Source organism: Zootoca vivipara, chromosome 2, assembly GCF_965207765.1.
Source record: "Zootoca vivipara chromosome 2, rZooViv2.hap1.1, whole genome shotgun sequence".
NCBI classification, from domain to species: Eukaryota; Metazoa; Chordata; class Lepidosauria; order Squamata; family Lacertidae; genus Zootoca; species Zootoca vivipara.
In genome coordinates, this window is record NC_142584.1 from 107,074,667 (window position 1) to 107,092,215 (window position 17,549).

General features: G+C 41.0%; 2 protein-coding genes across 7 annotated transcripts in view; one reads left to right on the forward strand and one right to left on the reverse strand.

Annotated features, from left to right (window-relative positions):
* LOC118081068 (C-type lectin domain family 2 member B-like) overlaps positions 1-2,122 on the forward strand; it is a 29,025-nt gene extending 26,903 nt beyond the window's left edge. For all 6 annotated transcript variants that reach the window (XM_088663398.1, XM_088663399.1, XM_088663401.1 and 3 more), the window contains 2 exons: positions 295-456; positions 1,729-2,122. In XM_088663398.1, the coding sequence (XP_088519524.1) occupies positions 295-456; position 1,729 (163 nt within the window). In that variant the 3' untranslated portion in view covers positions 1,730-2,122. The remainder of the gene's footprint in view (positions 1-294; positions 457-1,728) is intronic.
* Positions 2,123-4,010: 1,888 nt separating this feature from the next.
* LOC118081066 (killer cell lectin-like receptor subfamily B member 1B allele A) lies at positions 4,011-15,944 on the reverse strand. The gene is made up of 6 exons (XM_035107207.3): positions 15,774-15,944; positions 10,820-10,918; positions 8,603-8,713; positions 6,617-6,774; positions 5,083-5,198; positions 4,011-4,147 (listed from the first exon to the last, which is right to left on the reverse strand). Exons 1-6 carry the CDS (start codon positions 15,865-15,867, stop codon positions 4,024-4,026), a joined length of 702 nt encoding a protein of 233 aa, XP_034963098.3. The 5' UTR covers positions 15,868-15,944; the 3' UTR covers positions 4,011-4,023.
* Positions 15,945-17,549: the final 1,605 nt, after the last annotated feature.

Genomic DNA, 17,549 nt, shown 5'->3' on the forward strand with positions numbered 1-17,549 from the left:
AAAACAAAGGAAACAATACAAAATGTCAAGTACAGATCATCTGTCATACAAGCAAAGTACAAAACCACACAGTGCTGCAGCTTATCCGTGGATCAGATCTCTCCATAATGTTACAGGTGGTTTCATTAGGGAGGCAGAGAGATGGAGAGTTAAGAAATAGTGATGATCTGGAACTAAGCTCCCATTTGTAATGGATCTGATTATTGGCTACATAGTTTATGGCACTGTCACACCCATACAAGACAGAGCGGCCAACCTGGCTTGCCCATCTCACTTTTCCGTCTTGTGTTGCAGGTTGGTGGTGAAAGGAAGTGGAAACTGTAGATATCTAAGCAAGGAGTTTGATATTGCCTCCCGTTGCCACATACCGATAAAGTGGATCTGCAGTCACCCTGATGAGTATATGAGGAATAAAAACTGTACAGCAGGAAAAGTCATATGCCAAGAGGAATTATGGTAAGTCCCAGGGGGTAAGAAACCAGCAATTTCCATTCTGGCCCATATTAATCACAATCAGCACTATTTCCATTCCGCTGCTGTTTGATTTCCTTCTAATGCTACAATATTCACCTCACTGTCTACTATTTAACATAGTTTGCACAACTTGCATTCGTTTCTCTGTAAAGGAAACATCAAAACAATGTAAGAAAGTATTTAATGACATACCATTTGTGGACATCAAGACGGCAACAACAATCAGGTGAACAAATTCTGATTGTATTCAGTTGATTCTCTGACCACAGAGCCGCCACAGTTTCTGCTTGCTTTTCTGTTTTTGTCACAATTCTCTGACATTCCTAGCTAAGCCTTTCCATTGTATGACCTGGATACTATTTCTAGATGGAATGGCAGCAAATTGTATGTATGGAAACAAATTTATACCAAAGCTGGTGTGTGTTGGGAAGAGTGCTCTTTCACACTTTCAACCTGATCTTTGCATAACATCAGCTAGAAATTTCATACTTTATAATGAATCTTGAAATCTGTCACCAAGCAGAGAACAAAAAATCGTAAGCAGAGACATTGGTCTTCTACATTGAACCTAGCCATTTGTTAACTAAGTAGAAAGGGCACAAGTTGATGATTCGTGGATTTTTTAATGTTGTTGTTTAGTCATTTAGTCGTGTCCGACTCTTCGTGACCCCATGGACCAGAGCACGCCAGGCACTCCTGTTTTCCACTGCCTCCCGCAGTTTGGTCAAACACATGTTCATAGCTTCAAGAACACTGTCCAACCATCTCATCCTCTGTCGTCCCCTTCTCCTAGTGCCCTCCATCTTTCCCAACATCAGGGTCTTTTCCAGGGAGTCTTCTCTTCTCATGAGGTGGCCATGATCTTAGTTTTTTTGACGTTGAGCTTCAGACCATATTTTGCGCTCTCGTCTTTCACCCTCATTAAAAGGTTCTTTGATTCCTCCTCACTTTCTGCCATTAAGGTTGTGTCATCTGCATATCTGAGGTTGTTGATATTTCTTCTGGCAATCTTAATTCTGGCTTGGGATTCATCTAGTCCAGCCTTTCGCATGATGAATTCTGCATATAAGTTAAATAAGCAGGGAGACAATATACAGCCTTGTCGTACTCCTTTCCCAATTTTGAACCAATCAGTTGTTCCATACCCAGTTCTAACTGTAGCTTCTTGTCCCACATAGAGATTTCCCAGGAGACAGATTAGATTTTTTTTATACCATTATGCCAGAAATCCATCAATTGTTTCTTCTATTTCAGATGGTTATTAGAGTTGCGAAGACGACTACATTTCCTTGGAAAGAGCATTATACCCTGAGGACAAGAGCCAATTTCTGTGCAGGATGTGTAAATTTCAGTTTGCTTTTATCTAGATTCAAGGCTTTTTACTAATGTGTTTATTTATCATAAAGTTTTTGAAAAATAGCAAAATTGATTATTTGGGTAAAAGGTCTTTTAAGAAGTTATGTACAGGTGAAATTAGAATATCGTCGAAAAGTGCATTATTTCAGTAATGCAACTTAAAATGTGAAACCAATATATGAGATAGATGCATGACATGCAAAGCAAGATATGTCAAGCCTTTATTTGTTGCAATTGTAATTATTTGTCGTTAGGCGGGTCAATTATAAATTCAACCCACACATGGTTTCCAGATCAATTTTTGTTTAGTTGTCCATATATTTTACCATCATCTTGGTTTTTCCTTTGTTTAATTTGAAGCCAACTAGTTTTCCACATCTGGCTATCTTTTCTATCACTTCTGGTATGCTCTCTCTCAGTTGTTCTAAAGTTAATACTAAGTCATCCGCAAATGTTTTTAGTTTATAGTTTTGCTGCCCCACTTTTATTCCTTGTATTCAATCATTTTTCCTTATATTTTGTGCCAAATCATCAAATATTAATATACTGTATTCTTCCTCCTGAAAAGTAAGGGGAAATGTCTGTGTGGTTTCTGGAGCCGAATCGCCCAAGTGCGGCACATGCCGTTGCCCCACCCTGCTGTGAATTCCTTCACGGCGCTTTAGCAGAGATGCACAGAGTTCCAGGTTCTTTAGTTGCCGGGTTGGTGGCAGCCTCCCCTTTCCCCTGAAGCCCCGGGAAGGTCTGGGAGTGGTGGGCAGGCTGTGCAACATTGCCCCATGCTCCTGGGCTGCTCTTTGGGGGTGGGGGAGCCACGCAGTTCTGCCAGCAGCCTCCCCTTTCCCCCGAAGCCCCGGGAAGGTTTGGGAGTGGCGGACAGGCTGTGCGACGTTGCCTTGCGCTCCCGGGCTGCTCTCTTTGAGAGAGGTTTTGCCGATGGCCTCCCCTTCCCCCTGATGGCTTCGGGGATGTTGGCTGGAGGATAGCGAGAAGAGGCAGCTGCCGAGAGAGGGGAGGAAAAGGACGGAGAGGAGGGGAACTGAGAAGCGGGGCGAAGGGAGAGGAGAGAGGCAGCAGTGAAGGGGAGAAATTGTAGACTTTGGGCGAAAGGGATGGAGAGGAGGATGCTGGAAAAGGGGCCTGTGCTGCTTGGGGAGGGGGAGAAAAAAAGTGGGGAGAAGGAAATACGGTAAATAACAGCAGAGACAGTGACAAAGAAGTCACCTTGGAAAATGTCCTGAATTGCTTGGAGTCTTTGTATTAATTACCTGGCAGGTCACAGAAGGAAACATCTAAGACCAACTGAGGCTGCAAAGCCTCGATGTGTTGGGACCTCACAACAATCTTCCACAGTGAGTCTTCAGTTGGCCTGCTTGGGGGGCAGCAGGATATGCAATTTGGGGGCTTAATCTATCTCCCAAGATGCTATCAATCTTTCTGACTCCCAGCCAAAGAAACATAAAATAAAAACAGACAGTGCACTGATGGGGGTGCAAATCATCATTTCATTTGTTAGATTAGTCATTCCCTGAGTGAAGAGGCTGGTGGCACTGTGGTCCAAACCACTGAGCCTCTTGGACTTGCCAATCAGAAGGTTGGCGGTTCAAATCCCCATGACAGAGTGAGGTCCTGTTGATGTGTCCCAGCTCCTGCCAACCTAGCAGTTTGAAAGCACACCAGTGCAAGTAGATAAATAGGTACCGCTGCGACAGGAAGGTAAATGGCGGTTTAGTCATGCTGCCCACATGACCTGGAAAGCTGTCTGTGGACAAACACCAGCTCCCTTGGCCTGAAACCCCATAGTCGCCTTTGACTCCAGGGGGTCCTTTACCTTTTACCTTTACCTAATATCTGGTAAAGTCCCCTTTGCCTTTGGCTACAGATTCTTCACTTAATTGCATTATAATAGTATTATATTAATATAAATCAATGGAAGGGAACTAAAGGGAACTGACAAACTGGCTGCCTTTGTTCCAATATACTAGCAAAAGTTTGAATTTTATGACAATTGCCCATTTGGGGCATAAAACCATACCCATAATATACAAGTTATTACCAGGGCTTCTGGCTTCTGGCTTCCTGTATACAATTCTGGGCTGGAGGAGATCTTGGAAGCAGCGCAAGAAGTCTGTGGCCAAGTCATTGTTCAGAATGAGATGGTTTCTTACTTCCAACATTGACCCCATTTTGTGCTTATATTTGGAAAGCTGCTTTCATGCACATCCAGTTAGATAAAGTACTACAAGAATCAGAATGAACACCATTTTGCACTATTACCCCACAGCTCTTTCCTTCAGCATTGCCCAGTACTGAAAACCTGCAAAATAAAGGAAATGATTAGTTGTTATCACGATACTGTTTTCATTCTCACATCAAAACCTTTCCCTTCGAAAACCAAGAGGTGAGCTATTTTCTCTCAGCGCTTATGGATAGTATTTGTCCACCACTTCTGATAATAAACTTCTGTAGTCAGACGTGCAAATTTAGACCAACCCTGCTGGTCACCTAGACAGCATCTTAAAAAGCAGAGAAATCACCTTGCCGACAAAGGTCCATATAGTTAAAGCTATGGTTTTCCCAGTAGTGATGTATGGAAGTGAGAGCTGGACCATAAAGAAGGCTGATCGCCGAAGAATTGATGCTTTTGAATTATGGTGCTGGAGGAGACTCTTGAGAGTCCCATGGACTGCAAGAAGATCAAAACTATCCATTCTGAAGGAAATCAGCCCTGAGTGCTCATTGGAAGGACAGATCATGAAGCTGAGGCTCCAATACTCCCTGGAAAAGACCCTCATGTTAGGAAAGATGGAGGGCACTAGGAGAAGGGGACGACAGAGGACGAGATGGTTGGACAGTGTTTTTGAAGCCACCAAAATAAGTCTGACCAAACAGTGGGAGGCAGTGGAAGACAGGAGTGCCTTGCGTGGTCTGGTCCATGGGGCCACAAAGAGTCTTGGGACAAAGGGAATATGCAATTTATACCTTGGCATCAGTAAAGACACCTCTTTTATTTATATTGGTATTTCACCCTTTGTGTATGCATTGATTTGAAGGCTGGGACATTCTGTTAGATAGTTTAGGAATCCCTCTTTTTATTTCTGTGCTTTATTTACATCATCAGGTCTATGCTTCTTTGCTAATGTAAATCGATAAAAATGCTTTTTTTATAAAAAAACAAACAAAAACCCTCCAATGATTGGTGCCCCTTTCACAGAAATTACATTTATTCTGTGCACACCTGGAACTACTCACAGTTCTTCCTTGAAGGGGGATCCATCAACCCATTCCCAGGTCCACTCTTCAGAGAGTTTGGCTGTTGTGAGTCCCAACCAATAGTGGGTTTCCTTTGTCAGATTCTTTATGATTGCCTATAATGGAAGAGACAAGGATGTTGCCAGGGCTTTATTTCAGCCGGAATTTGCTGGACTTCAGTTCTGGCACCTCTCAGGTGGGCACCATTACCATTATAAGAAAACAAGGGGGAGGTCTTCACCATGAATTCAGGCACCAAGTTTTCAAGAAAAATAGCGCTGGATGTTGCCATTCTGACCATTGTATTAACAGCTCATGCTCAGTTCCATCAGCTTCATTGATCCACATCCTGCTCCTTAGCCATCTTCAACTGACTCAGTTGGAAATCCTTTTAGCTGAGTAAAGGAGGGGGTCCTCTATGTGTGTCTAAGGACCTTCTGTACAAATCTGCATGTATTTTAACTAATGCATATTTAATATTGTAGAGATGCATACTGTCACACCTCGGTTTACAACCACCTCCCTTTGTGAACGCCTCTGTTTACGAACGCCGTGGACCCATCTGGAACAGATTAATTCACTTTCCATTACTTTCAGTGGGAAAGTTCGCTTCAGGTTAAGTACGCTTCAGGTTAAGTACGCTTCAGGTTAAGTACGGACTTCCAGAACCAATTACACTCATACTTCGGGTTAAGTACGCTTCAGTTTAAGTACTCCGCGGACCGTCTGGAACGGATTCATCCACTTTCCATTACTTTCAGTGGGAAAGTTCGCTTCAGTTTAAGTACGGACTTCCGGAACCAATTACACACATACTTCGGTTTAAGTACGCTTCAGTTTAAGTACTCCACAGACCGTCTGGAACAGATTAATCCACTTTCCATTACTTTCAATGGGAAAGTTCGCTTCAGGTCAAGTACGCTTCAGGTTAAGTACAGACTTCCAGAACCAATTGTGGTTGTAAACCGAGGTACCACTGTACCCGATTTCAGCAGTGGCTGGGTAAAGCAGCTTTTAGGCCAAGGCAGGATTGACAGCAAGGCTCAAGGGATTGAATTGATTGATTGACTGATTGATTGATTGATTTGACTGATTGATTGCAATTTAAGTGCATTTTTTGCTACTTTTTATACACCTCACTGGAGGGGTGAAGAGAATGAAGCCTGAACCAGGAAGTCCCTGTTTTGAATTTCACCTCTGCCATAACATGAACACACTAGATGGCCTTAAGCAAACTGCTCTCTGAGCCTCAAGTGTTCACTAGGGAACAAAATAATATTGACCATTTAACAAGGTTGCTTTAAAGATTACAATTGGATCATGCATGTAAAGCCCTCTAAAAATGTACAATATCTATACAAATGTCATTGAGCAAAGTTACATGTGCTGTTGAGGAAAAAGCACGGATGGTTAGGACTTATGGGAACTGGAGTCCAATTGAGAGACCACAGGTCCCCCATCCCTGGCCAGAAGTCTCTTGTGGGCTTTGCTTCACTGGATTTGGCTAGACTTTTCTCATAAGTTGCCTATTTACCATCTCTTGCTGGTCCCGAATCACAAGCAGGGTGGAATTCTTTCCTTTGCAGTCATCTTGGCTCTCGGCCCAGGGTTTTTGCTCTTGAGAGCTCCAGTAGCAGGCGTCCCTGTGCAGTTCCCAGTCATTGGGGCATACTTTGCAGTTTGGGGCATCCTCTAGTGGTAGAGGGGGAAAGCAAGAGGCAGAATATTTCCGTACATAAATGGATGCTGTTATTTCCCTCATCCTGGGTGAATCTGAGAATTTATTACATATTACAAAATGTCTCATTGCAAAAGGGAACTTTATTTCAGTAAATTAATGTCCTTCCTTTCTTCCCAGGAGTTTCAAGTAACAAATGTTGAATCCCAAGTAGTCTCAGATGCTAGTTAAGCATTTCCCCCTCTTTTGAGTGGAAACTACATGGGAACCTGACTTCATGCTGCCTTTGTGATGCTGCAAGGCTGCATGAGGAGGAAATGCACCTGGGGCCACCACTCCTCTGGCCCTCCCCACGCAATGCCACTCACTGCTGATGAACTCAGCATGTGAAGAGGCTAAGCTGGTTGCTCTTGCCTGGCTGCATGACACTCACAAGCCAATCATGTGCTCCTATACCAATAATTTAGGAACTTTCACCCCTTTGGAACTAAACTAAGGTTTACTGCCTGTGCAGTCTTTCTGAGTGATGTATGGAAAAGAACATGAACCTGACCTTTAAAGAGTTTGTAAGTGAACCATTTTAAACTTATGAAATGTGGGATCTTTTCCTATGCTGAGGGAAGATGGCACTTTTTGGGAACGCAATTGGAAAGACATATTTTAAATGACTAACAGCCTATATTTCCACACTTTGCCCCAAACATGGATCTTGGCATCCAGGAATATCTCTCTCTCTCTCTCTCTCTCTCTCTCTCTCTCTCTCTCTCTCTCTCTCTCTCTCTCTCTCTCTCTCTCATGTTTTTACTTGCAGCAACAGTTTCAACACGCCACAGTCCCTATGATTCAGCGTTGTCCACCAAAGCAGTCATCCTATCCTGTTTACCAGAGGAAAGTTAGGTAGCCCCCACACCTGGTTCCTCTTTCCACCTTTGAGTGTGTCTGTGTCTGTGCCTTCAGATCTGTTTTTGACCTCTCTTTGTGTTTTAGAAACCACCCTCTGGTCTTCCATGTCCAGCTGCACATAGCTGAGGCCTAGGCTGCAAAGTGAGCCCAGAGAGGGAGAGCAGGCTAGAGTTGTGCTGAACTTTACACCCTCTGTCACATATTGCGCCTTGTATGCTTGCTCCTTATCTGTATATTGTGTGTTAGTTTAATAAAGCTTAGGGTTATTTAGTACATATTGTGACTGAGCTACCCCCACCAAAGTCAATAGTTACGTATTATTGCTGAGCTATTTTCACTGGAGTTTTACAATGTGTATATTTTGATTGTGTGTGCTCTTAATAAATATCTCCATTTTTAAAATCTGTGTGAGTGAGAGTTACTAGGGAACTCTGCCAAGATACACTATTACCAACATCTAAAGATCCTGATTCACAACACACCTATATCTTGCATAAGTGAAACATTTGTCGACTGTGGAGACTTTCCACATGTCTGGGAAAGGACTGACCATAGGCCAGTGAACCTAGCAGTCCTTCTGACCTGGACATAACTAGAAGCACACTGGTCATTACATAGAAGGAAGCACTATGTGAACTAGCTCTCCTGGGGTTTGCAGGTTAATGAAGCCTGCAAGGTTCTTTTCATCACAGATATATTAAAAGGCATTTGCCAACCACAGCATAATCACTTAGGCTGAGAATTAATTTGAGCAGCCCTTCTGGGAGGAGGAAGTCAACACATCTGAATTCTGTGTCATTTTAAAAGTAAAACTACTGGAACTTTTAAATGGTGGTGTAATAGTAAATCTCATTTGGAAGGTGCAAGTGGCTGACATCCAGATGGTGTTTCTGGTACACATAAACAAAGCATTAGTCATCCACAAGTGACTGAGGTTACCTGTTCCGCTGTGGCTTGGGGAGCTGCACATATAGCGTTTCAGCTGTAGCTTAAATTCAAAGTCAGTGGTGCTACTGCTGTCGTCCTCTGGTCTTTCTTTTGGCTGCAAAACTAAATACATTTTATAGTGTTGCATTTGATCCTGAATATCAGCTCTAGGATTAAAAGATGCTATGAGCAACTGTGGGATACAGTTTGTGTTTGTTGCACAGGAAAAGAAACGGCTCATTTTGTTTTGTTACGTGGTGTTGTTTCGTCGTTTCGTCATGTCTGACTCTTCGTGACCCCATGGACCAGAGCACGCCAGGCACTCCTGTCTTCCACTGCCTCCCGCAGTTTGGTCAGACTCATGTTGGTGGCTTCGAGAACACTGTTCAACCATCTCGTCCTCTGTCGTCCCCTTCTCCTAGTGCCCTCAATCTTTCCCAACATCAGGGCCAAATGTAATTCATGAAGGATACATCTGTTTGGCACCTTGTAACCTGTCACCAAACTGTGGGAGTCAGTGGAAGACAGGAGTGCCCGGCATGCTCTGGTTCATGGGGTCACAATGAGTCGGACACGACTAAATGACTAAACAACAACAACACAACAACAACCTGTCATCAAATGGTGGAGAATCCTGCTGCTCACAATGACTGGGGTAAAACAAGCAGAGCATCAAGGAGTATTCATAGGAATATTAAAATAAGGATAATTATTTAAATAAAAATACAGAGGTGGGAAATAGAGCTAACCCTTAGGGTTGCAAAATAAGAAATACACTTCTCCACAATTTATTCAGACCACAGAACCGGGGTTTATTTGATGCATAATTTATTTTCTCAGCATTGATTATATTTTTCATTTTGCTTCCCCCCCCCCCTTCAAAGGGTGACTTTCCCCAAAAAAACAAGGGCAACTGCAGAGGGAGTTTCGCTTTCTGAGTGGAATACGGGGGTTGCCTGAGAGTTAAATTTGATCACGGTGACAGACAGATCTTATTCCACCCAGCCTTTTCCATTTTCAGACCTCTTCCTTTCTCCCTTGTCCTCCCTCCAAGCTGAAGTTGCTATTAAGATTCTTGTTTGGAGTGAGGGAAAGAGAAGGATCTTTCATTCTGATGAATTGTTCTTTGTCCTGATTTTCTTTCAATGCTTTAGCATTCCAAGGGAGGTGTGAGGCTTTAGTGCAAAGTGGCTGAAGTCTCCATCGATTCTACCCTAAATATTGCCCTGTGAACAAGCATTTTCTCAATGCTTTTTTGCCTGCCTAAAAGCCCTTTGTGGTTTGGAGGAGATTGCCTTTATAAAATGGCCCATTTGTGGTGACAGTGATGGTCACCAATGCGGATGTCTTGGATTAGACAGAGCAATGGAGGAGAAGGCAATCAATGGCTGCAAACCCTGATCTTCTCCCTCCACTGTTGAAGGCAGTCTACTTCTGAATACCTTACTGGAAACCACAGGAGGAAAGAGTGCTGTTGCCCTTACGTCCTCCTTGAGGGCTTCCAACAGGCATCTGGCTGGCCACTGTGAGAACAGGATTCTGGACTAGATGGGCTACTGGTCTGATCCAGCAAGTTTTTTTATATATATTCTTCCATGGTAACAGAGGCCACCTAGCATGTTGCAGGTTACAGTCACAGCTGGATCTGAAACTAGTTTTTATTGTACTGAATTCAGAGGAATTTATTTCTGATCCTTGTAAATATGCAAAGGATTGGAGCTTCTCTCTCTCTCTCTCTCTCTCTCTCTCTCTCTCTCTCTCTCTCTCTCTCTCTCTCTCTCTGTGTGTGTGTGTGTGTGTGTGTGTGTGTGTGTACTTGTTTTGCTGCTTAGTTTGTTGTTGTGTGCATTTTATCATATTATTTATTGTCATGCTGTCTTTATGTGTATGGTTTTCACAAATTAACCCACACATTTTGGACAAATGGAATACAAATCCGTTTCTCAAATAAATGAATAAATAAATATGTTTGAAATGACCACACTATTTTCTATTCACCAGCTGCTACAGTGCCTTTAACGAAAAGCAGAGTAACAGTAGCCTTCCAGGATGACTCCAAGATGGTCAACTGTTACTGGACTGTGCCAGGAAATGTTATCTGTATTCACACATTCAGGCTGCAATCATATTCCCACATGGGAGCAAATGCTACTAAATTCAATGGGGGTTGACTTGCACAGGGTTGCAAATATTATTGGAGAAACCAACATTAAGCACTCAGTTACTCACCCAAAACTATCAGCGTTACTACAGCCAGAGTGAGGAGGAGAATCACAGCGCAGGCAGTCCCAAGAGCAACTCGATGCCACTGTTTATACTTATGAACATCTGTAAGAATTAAAAGTTGATCAAAGAACTATGCTTTTTAGTGTAAAGAGATTGCAACTGATGCTGGTGTGATATTATGAACTATGGGATCTACTGCTTGCACAAACAACCTTGTTCTATACTAAGTCGGGGGTTTGGGGGTTGTTGTTTTTTACACTCAAAGTATTTTATTTAAATATGACATTCACAATGCATGAGAAGTGCAGGATTCAGTAGCTACAGGCAGTTTTAATTTACACAAGCTTTTGTACAGTTCTAAAAGATCTAAAAGAGATCCTTCATTTTTGTTTTTGTTTTTTAAAAAAGGCTAGCAATTGAGCTAATATAGATAGAATATCAACTTAAATCAAATCAATTACTTATTTATACAGTGCATAACTAAAATATTGAATGCAGTAGAGTAGACTAACACAAATTATAAAGGATAATGGATCAAACCTATGATTCTTAGTACAAAATTCCGTTTGCAATTATGAAAACCTAATTTTCTCTGGATCGAAGCTATGACATTCCGCCATAGTATTTTTTATTTATTTATTGGGTTATACAAAGGTTATACAAATAAGTATACCAAGTTTGCTCATGTCATTTGTGTATCACACAACATATTTTTCATTATTAGCGATCAATATATAAGTTATTGGTTCCTGAATTGGTTTCTCTCTCTCTTTTTTTTATTAGGTGATATGTTTTCCAACATAAACATACATGAACATAAACATAAATATACACAAAAATCAAATCAAAATCATATATAAACAATTTAAGATAAAAAGAAACAATACAAAATTAAGATTATGACAATAAAGAAAAAAACAAACACAAATTTTATACAAAAAAGAAATTAATTACCTCCACCCCACCCCTTCCACCACCCTCCACCGTGTGTGACTTCCAGCTATCCTATATTCTGGTTTATATCTCCTTATTCTGATGCAAACTTTTTACTTAATTTTTCTTTTCCCTTAGATATTTTTTGGGCCCTTCATACATCTGCTAAGAGATTGGCTCTTTCAATCCATTTCGATAAATATTGCTTAAACAATTTCCAATCTTTTCCTGCTTTTTCTTCACCTAACCCTTTCATTACTCCAGCTTTTATCGATAGGTTTTGGTATATTGTCAACTTTGTAAGCCAATCTTCCTTGCTCGGTACTGCATCACTTCCAATTTCTCGCGATAAGTCTGCCAGCTGTTGTGGCATGCATCTTATCTTTATTTCTTCATTAGCATTCCCAGTAGGAATATTTCAGGGTATTTTTTGAAAGAGTATTTGACTATCTTTTTAAATTCTTTATATAATTCTTCCCAAAATTCTTTAATGTTTTTACAATGCCACCACATATGTAAATAGGTACCAACTTCTTCCTTACACCTCCAACAAATATTACTACTTCCTTTATACATCTTTGCCAATTTTTGCCGGTGTTGCATCTTTAATACATTTTCTTTCAATTCATAATTTGAAATATATTTTAGGTCCTGATTCCATATTTTTCCCATTTTCCCAACATGATTACCTTCCCCAGATCTCGCACCCACCTAATCATGCCTTCCTTTGTCAACTCATCTTTTGTTTCCCACTCTAATAATAATTCAGACAATTGTTTTATATATTTATCTTTCCCCTCTAATAATATTTTGCCAAATTTGGAAATTTCTTTCTCGAAACCAATTTTAATATCCTTTTAAAATCTTTGATTAATTTGAAAATATTGTAGCCATACATTGCAATATACTTTAATTTCGTTATAATCTTTTAATTTCAATTTTCCATCCACCTCTTCTAGTAATTCTTTATATGTCGGCCAATTTCCCCCCATATTTACTCTCTTTACAGCTACCACTTCCATAGGTGATATCCACCACAGCACTTTTGGCTCAAGTATTCCTTGATGTCCCCCCCCCCCATATTTTATATAAGATTTTCTTATAATATTATTCCAAAAGTTGTTATGTACCTCCATTTTTTCTTTCAGCAGGTATAGGTGCCAACCAAAACCCAGACCAACACCCTCAAGATCTAACACATCCATATTTATTAATTCTAACCAATCTTTTATCCAAACAAGGCAGCCGTGTCATGGTACATTTCTAAGCCTGGCAGGCTAAACCCACCTCTCTCTTTTTTATCGGTCAGTAATTTTCTCATCACTGCCATACTCTCTCCACAGTCCCACAGTCTCTCCAGCTACTTTAGCTTCCCCCAAGGCAGCAGGGCAGTTTATGCAATATTGTCTGCCCCTCAGAGACTGATGGATCTGGTGGATTTCCACCAGTGAGGCACTATTCTTGTGTCAATACATCCACAGTAAAATACCTACCTGGAAGGGCCCTCAAACTTTTTTTTTTACAGGTGTGTGGGCTTCTTCTCACCTACCACCACCCCCACCCCTCCTGCTTTTCGGGCACATTTTCAAACTTTAAAGCTCCATGTCTGAGTGCTCTTTTCTTGCCTTCCTCACACACAAAAAAACCCCTTTAAACCTGACGCACAACAAACAGCAATTCAGTTTTTCTGTGGGTTGCTGTTTGCACTGATTCAGCTTTAAAGAGCAGGTTTTCATGGGGAAATATCCAGGGCAAAAGAAGGAGCACTCAGACATGGAGCTTTATAGCACAGACTGTGCCTGGAAAGCACAGAGGAAAGGTAAGTGTGGGTAAGCCCTGCACCTGAGTACAAAGTGTCGATGCTTCCCTTTAAACCCCATTATCAAGGTACCTTTATACACATGTGGTGGGACTGTGTTAAGAGAATTTTGGGATATAATATATAATGAACTAAAAATATCTTTAAATTCTCATTTAAAAAAAGACCTGAAGCCTTTCTGTTAGGTCAGGGGTCAGCAAACGTTTTCAGCAGGGGGCCAGTCCACTGTTCCTCAGACCTTGTGGGGGGGCCAGACTATTTTTGGGTGTGTGTGTGTGTGTGAAGGAATTCCTATGCCCCACAAATAACCCAGAGATGCACTTTAAATAAAAGCACACATTCTACTCATGTAAAAACACCCGGCAGGCCCCACAAATAACCCAGAGATGCACTTTAAATAAAAGCACACATTCTACTCATGTAAAAACATGCTGATTTGCCCAGACCACCCATGGGCCAGATTTAGAAGGTGATTGGGCCGGATCTGGCCCCCAGGCCTTAGTTTGTCTACCCATGTGTTAGGTTATTATGTCCACTAAAATTCAAAAAACCCATAGAACCCTTTTTATGTATGCAACCACGGCGACTAGGATTTTGATAGCAAAAAATTGGAAAGACGACTTAACCCTCACAAAAACTGTGTCTATGTTTGTTTGTGTGTTGTTGTTGTTGTTGTCCTGTTTATGTTATATGTAAAATGTTTTGTAAAAAATAATTGTTTTAATAAAAAAATAAAAAATGAACTTCATTATCATTTGAAACTAGGAGGACATGCAAACTTCACACCATGCAGAGCCATAGGAGGCCTTTTTCTAGGTGCCCCAACAATAAAAGATGAGGTGGGTGGCAACTTGGAAGAGGACTTTCTCCACTGCCAAACGCTCTGTTCCCAATGAGGGTCACCAAACACTTACTTTGCTCTTTTTTTGGTGCCAGGTAAATCCGTTGTTAAGCTTCTGGACTTTTCATGTTTAATTGTGATTTAATTTTCTTTCTTTCTTTTGCTGCTCGTTTTTATCTGCTGCTTTACTTCTTTTTACCTTAAAATAAATCCCTTTGAGCCTGGGAACATCATCTCGAGTTCTGTCTTGTCTATGTCATGACAGGCATTGGCACTGCAGGGTTTCAAAATTATTTTGCAGTCCTGCCTGAAGAACCCAGGGGTTGAACTGGATCCTTCTGGGTTCTTCTTATCATATGTGGTGGTCCTGCAGTAAGGTTAAAGCTTACTGGGAAATGATATATAATGAATTGAAAAATATGTTTAAAATAATATTTGAAAAAAATAAAAAAGCAGAAGCTTTTTCTTTTGGGAATTATAGGGAAAGAACTACTCAAACTGTATAGAAATTTATTCATGTATGCGACTACAGCGGCAAGAATGTGACTTGCCCAAAAATGGAAAGAAGAAGAAGTCATCCCAGTAAAGGAAGAAGGGATACAAAAACTTATGGAATACGCAGAAATGGCGAAACTTCCCGGAAATATAAGAAATTAAGATAGCAAACTTTTTATAAAAGAATGGAAATGGTTTATTGGATATTTACAAACTGTAAACAAATAAGAAAACTGGCAGGATTATTGTAATAACCTGCAGTTTTATACAGGTATGCATTTAAAGTAGGTGAATAAATCATTAAACTAAGTTAATTTTGAATATGCAGAAAATATAAAAATAAATAAATTTAAGGAACCACAGAAAGAAGGAAGTCGAGTTTCAAAATGTTAAAATGATTTTAAAATTATTGAAATGTTTAAAATTGAAACTTTTTTAAAAAAATGAACTGGATTCCTCTGCAGGCAAAGCTTGCATTCCATCACTCAGCCCTTTCCTAAATGCGTGAAGGAAAAGAATACTTCCATTTGCCTTTCCTGCTTCCAATCATTTTTATTAGGTAACTTAAAGGTTGGAGAATTATGCAAAGCAGAGGAAGAAGCAAAACCCTTTCTAGTCGCTCCATACCGTTCATGTTTTGTAAACCTCTAGCCTGTCCACCCTTTGTAGTTTAAGTTTAATTTTCTAAAATAAAAGAAGGGTGCAACACTCTGAAAACTATCCAGGTGACTGACTACATTTGGCAGCAAGGGGAAAAAAGAATTAGCAGAGACCCACAAGACACACCTGAGGACCTCAGATTCTGTAACCCGCCTGCAGATTAATTACCCTGCACAAAATAAAAATACATGAATAAGTGAGCCACTTACTGCTGCAGTTCCTGCAAGGAGGTGGCATCGGAATCCTTGAATAGGAAGGCATTTCCTGAAGGTTTAGGTCCGCATATGCTATTTCCCCAGCCATGTGCAGAGAAAGCTGAACATGAACTGAAGGAAGGAAGCTGAACTGCAGCAACAGGAGCTGCAGAGGCGAATGTTCGTCTCCAAGCCACAGCGACTAGCACGCTCAGCATCACAGGGTCCAAGTGGTCTTTGTCAAAGTGTTTTTTTAGACTTCCTTTTCTCATGAGAATCAATTTGTTGAGACCAATGCATTCCAGTGAGTGCATATCTGTTTAAATTATAGCTGCACCAGCGTACTTGGCCACCCCTTCAACCTGATTCTACTGTTGCTTGTCTGCCAGAAACTGCTCTTGTTGGCATCTTGTAACCCCTTTAGGTTTGGGGATTTGGCACCTGGCATTCTTCAGGACTAGTAACCCATTTTTATTTGATTGACCTTGTGCCTTTTAACTGATTAATTCAATCAACAATACAAGGCAGCCCTGTTTAGTGAGGCTTTTTAATGTTTAATAGATTATTTTATTTCATTTTTCTGTTGTAAGCCGCCCAGAGTAGCCGGGGAAACCCAGCCAGGTGGGTGGGGTATAAATAATAAATTATTATTATTATTATTATTATTATTATTATTATTATTATTATTATTATTATATTGTTTTATCCTCAGTAGTAGGGGTATTTTGAGATCTTTAACGTTTAAACGTTGACACCCAGTCTTAGAATGGAACACCTTTCATTGCAGGGAATTAACAGTAGCAACATTGCTTCAGAAGATCTTCCCTAGGGAATATAAGAAAAGCTGACTGATCAATGGCCTCTCAAGATCAGGGTCAATGAGATAGTGAGTTTTGTTTGAATTAAAACTTAGGTAAAATCCAAATGGGAAGTCTCTATAGACTATCTCTATGTGGCTCTATATGCTATCTCTATGTGGCAGTGAGAGATTTTACTTTCCTGGGCTCCTTGATCACTGCAGATGGTGACAGCAGTCACAAAATTAAAAGACGCCTGCTTCTTGGGAGAAATGCCATGACAAACCTAGACAGCATCTTAAAAAGCAGAGACATCACCTTGCTGACAAAGGTCCGTATAGTTAAAGCTATGGTTTTCCCAGTAGTGATGTATGGAAGTGAGAGCTGGACCATAAAGAAGGCTGATCGCCGAAAAATTGATGCTTTTGAATTATGGTGCTGGAGGAGACTCTTGAGAGTCCCATGGACTGCTAGAAGATCAAACCTATCCATTCATAAGGAAATCAGCCCTGAGTGCTCACTGGAAGGACAGATCCTGAAGCTGAGGCTCCAATACTTTGGCCACCTCATGAGAAGAGAAGACTCCCTGGTAAAGACCCTAATGTTGGGAAAGAATTGAGGGCACAAGGAGAAGTGGACGACAGAGGACGAGATGGCTGGACAGGGTTCTTGAAGCTACGGACATGAGTTTGACCAAACTGCGGGAGGCAGTGGAAGACAGGAGTGCCTGGCGTGCTCTGATCCATGGGGTCACGAAGAGTCGGACACGACTAAATGACTAAACAACAACAACAACAACATGTGGCTATAGACCAGCCACATAGAGCAAGGGACCTGACTTTGCCAGTTGGAAAAATATAACTAGGCATGAAGCACAAATTCGGCACCCAACAGCATAGTAGGAAAACAGGTGCACCTATTAAATCAATAAGAAGGGCCTGCTGGACCAAAACAAAGACTTATCTGATTCAGCATCCTGTTTCTCAGAGCAACT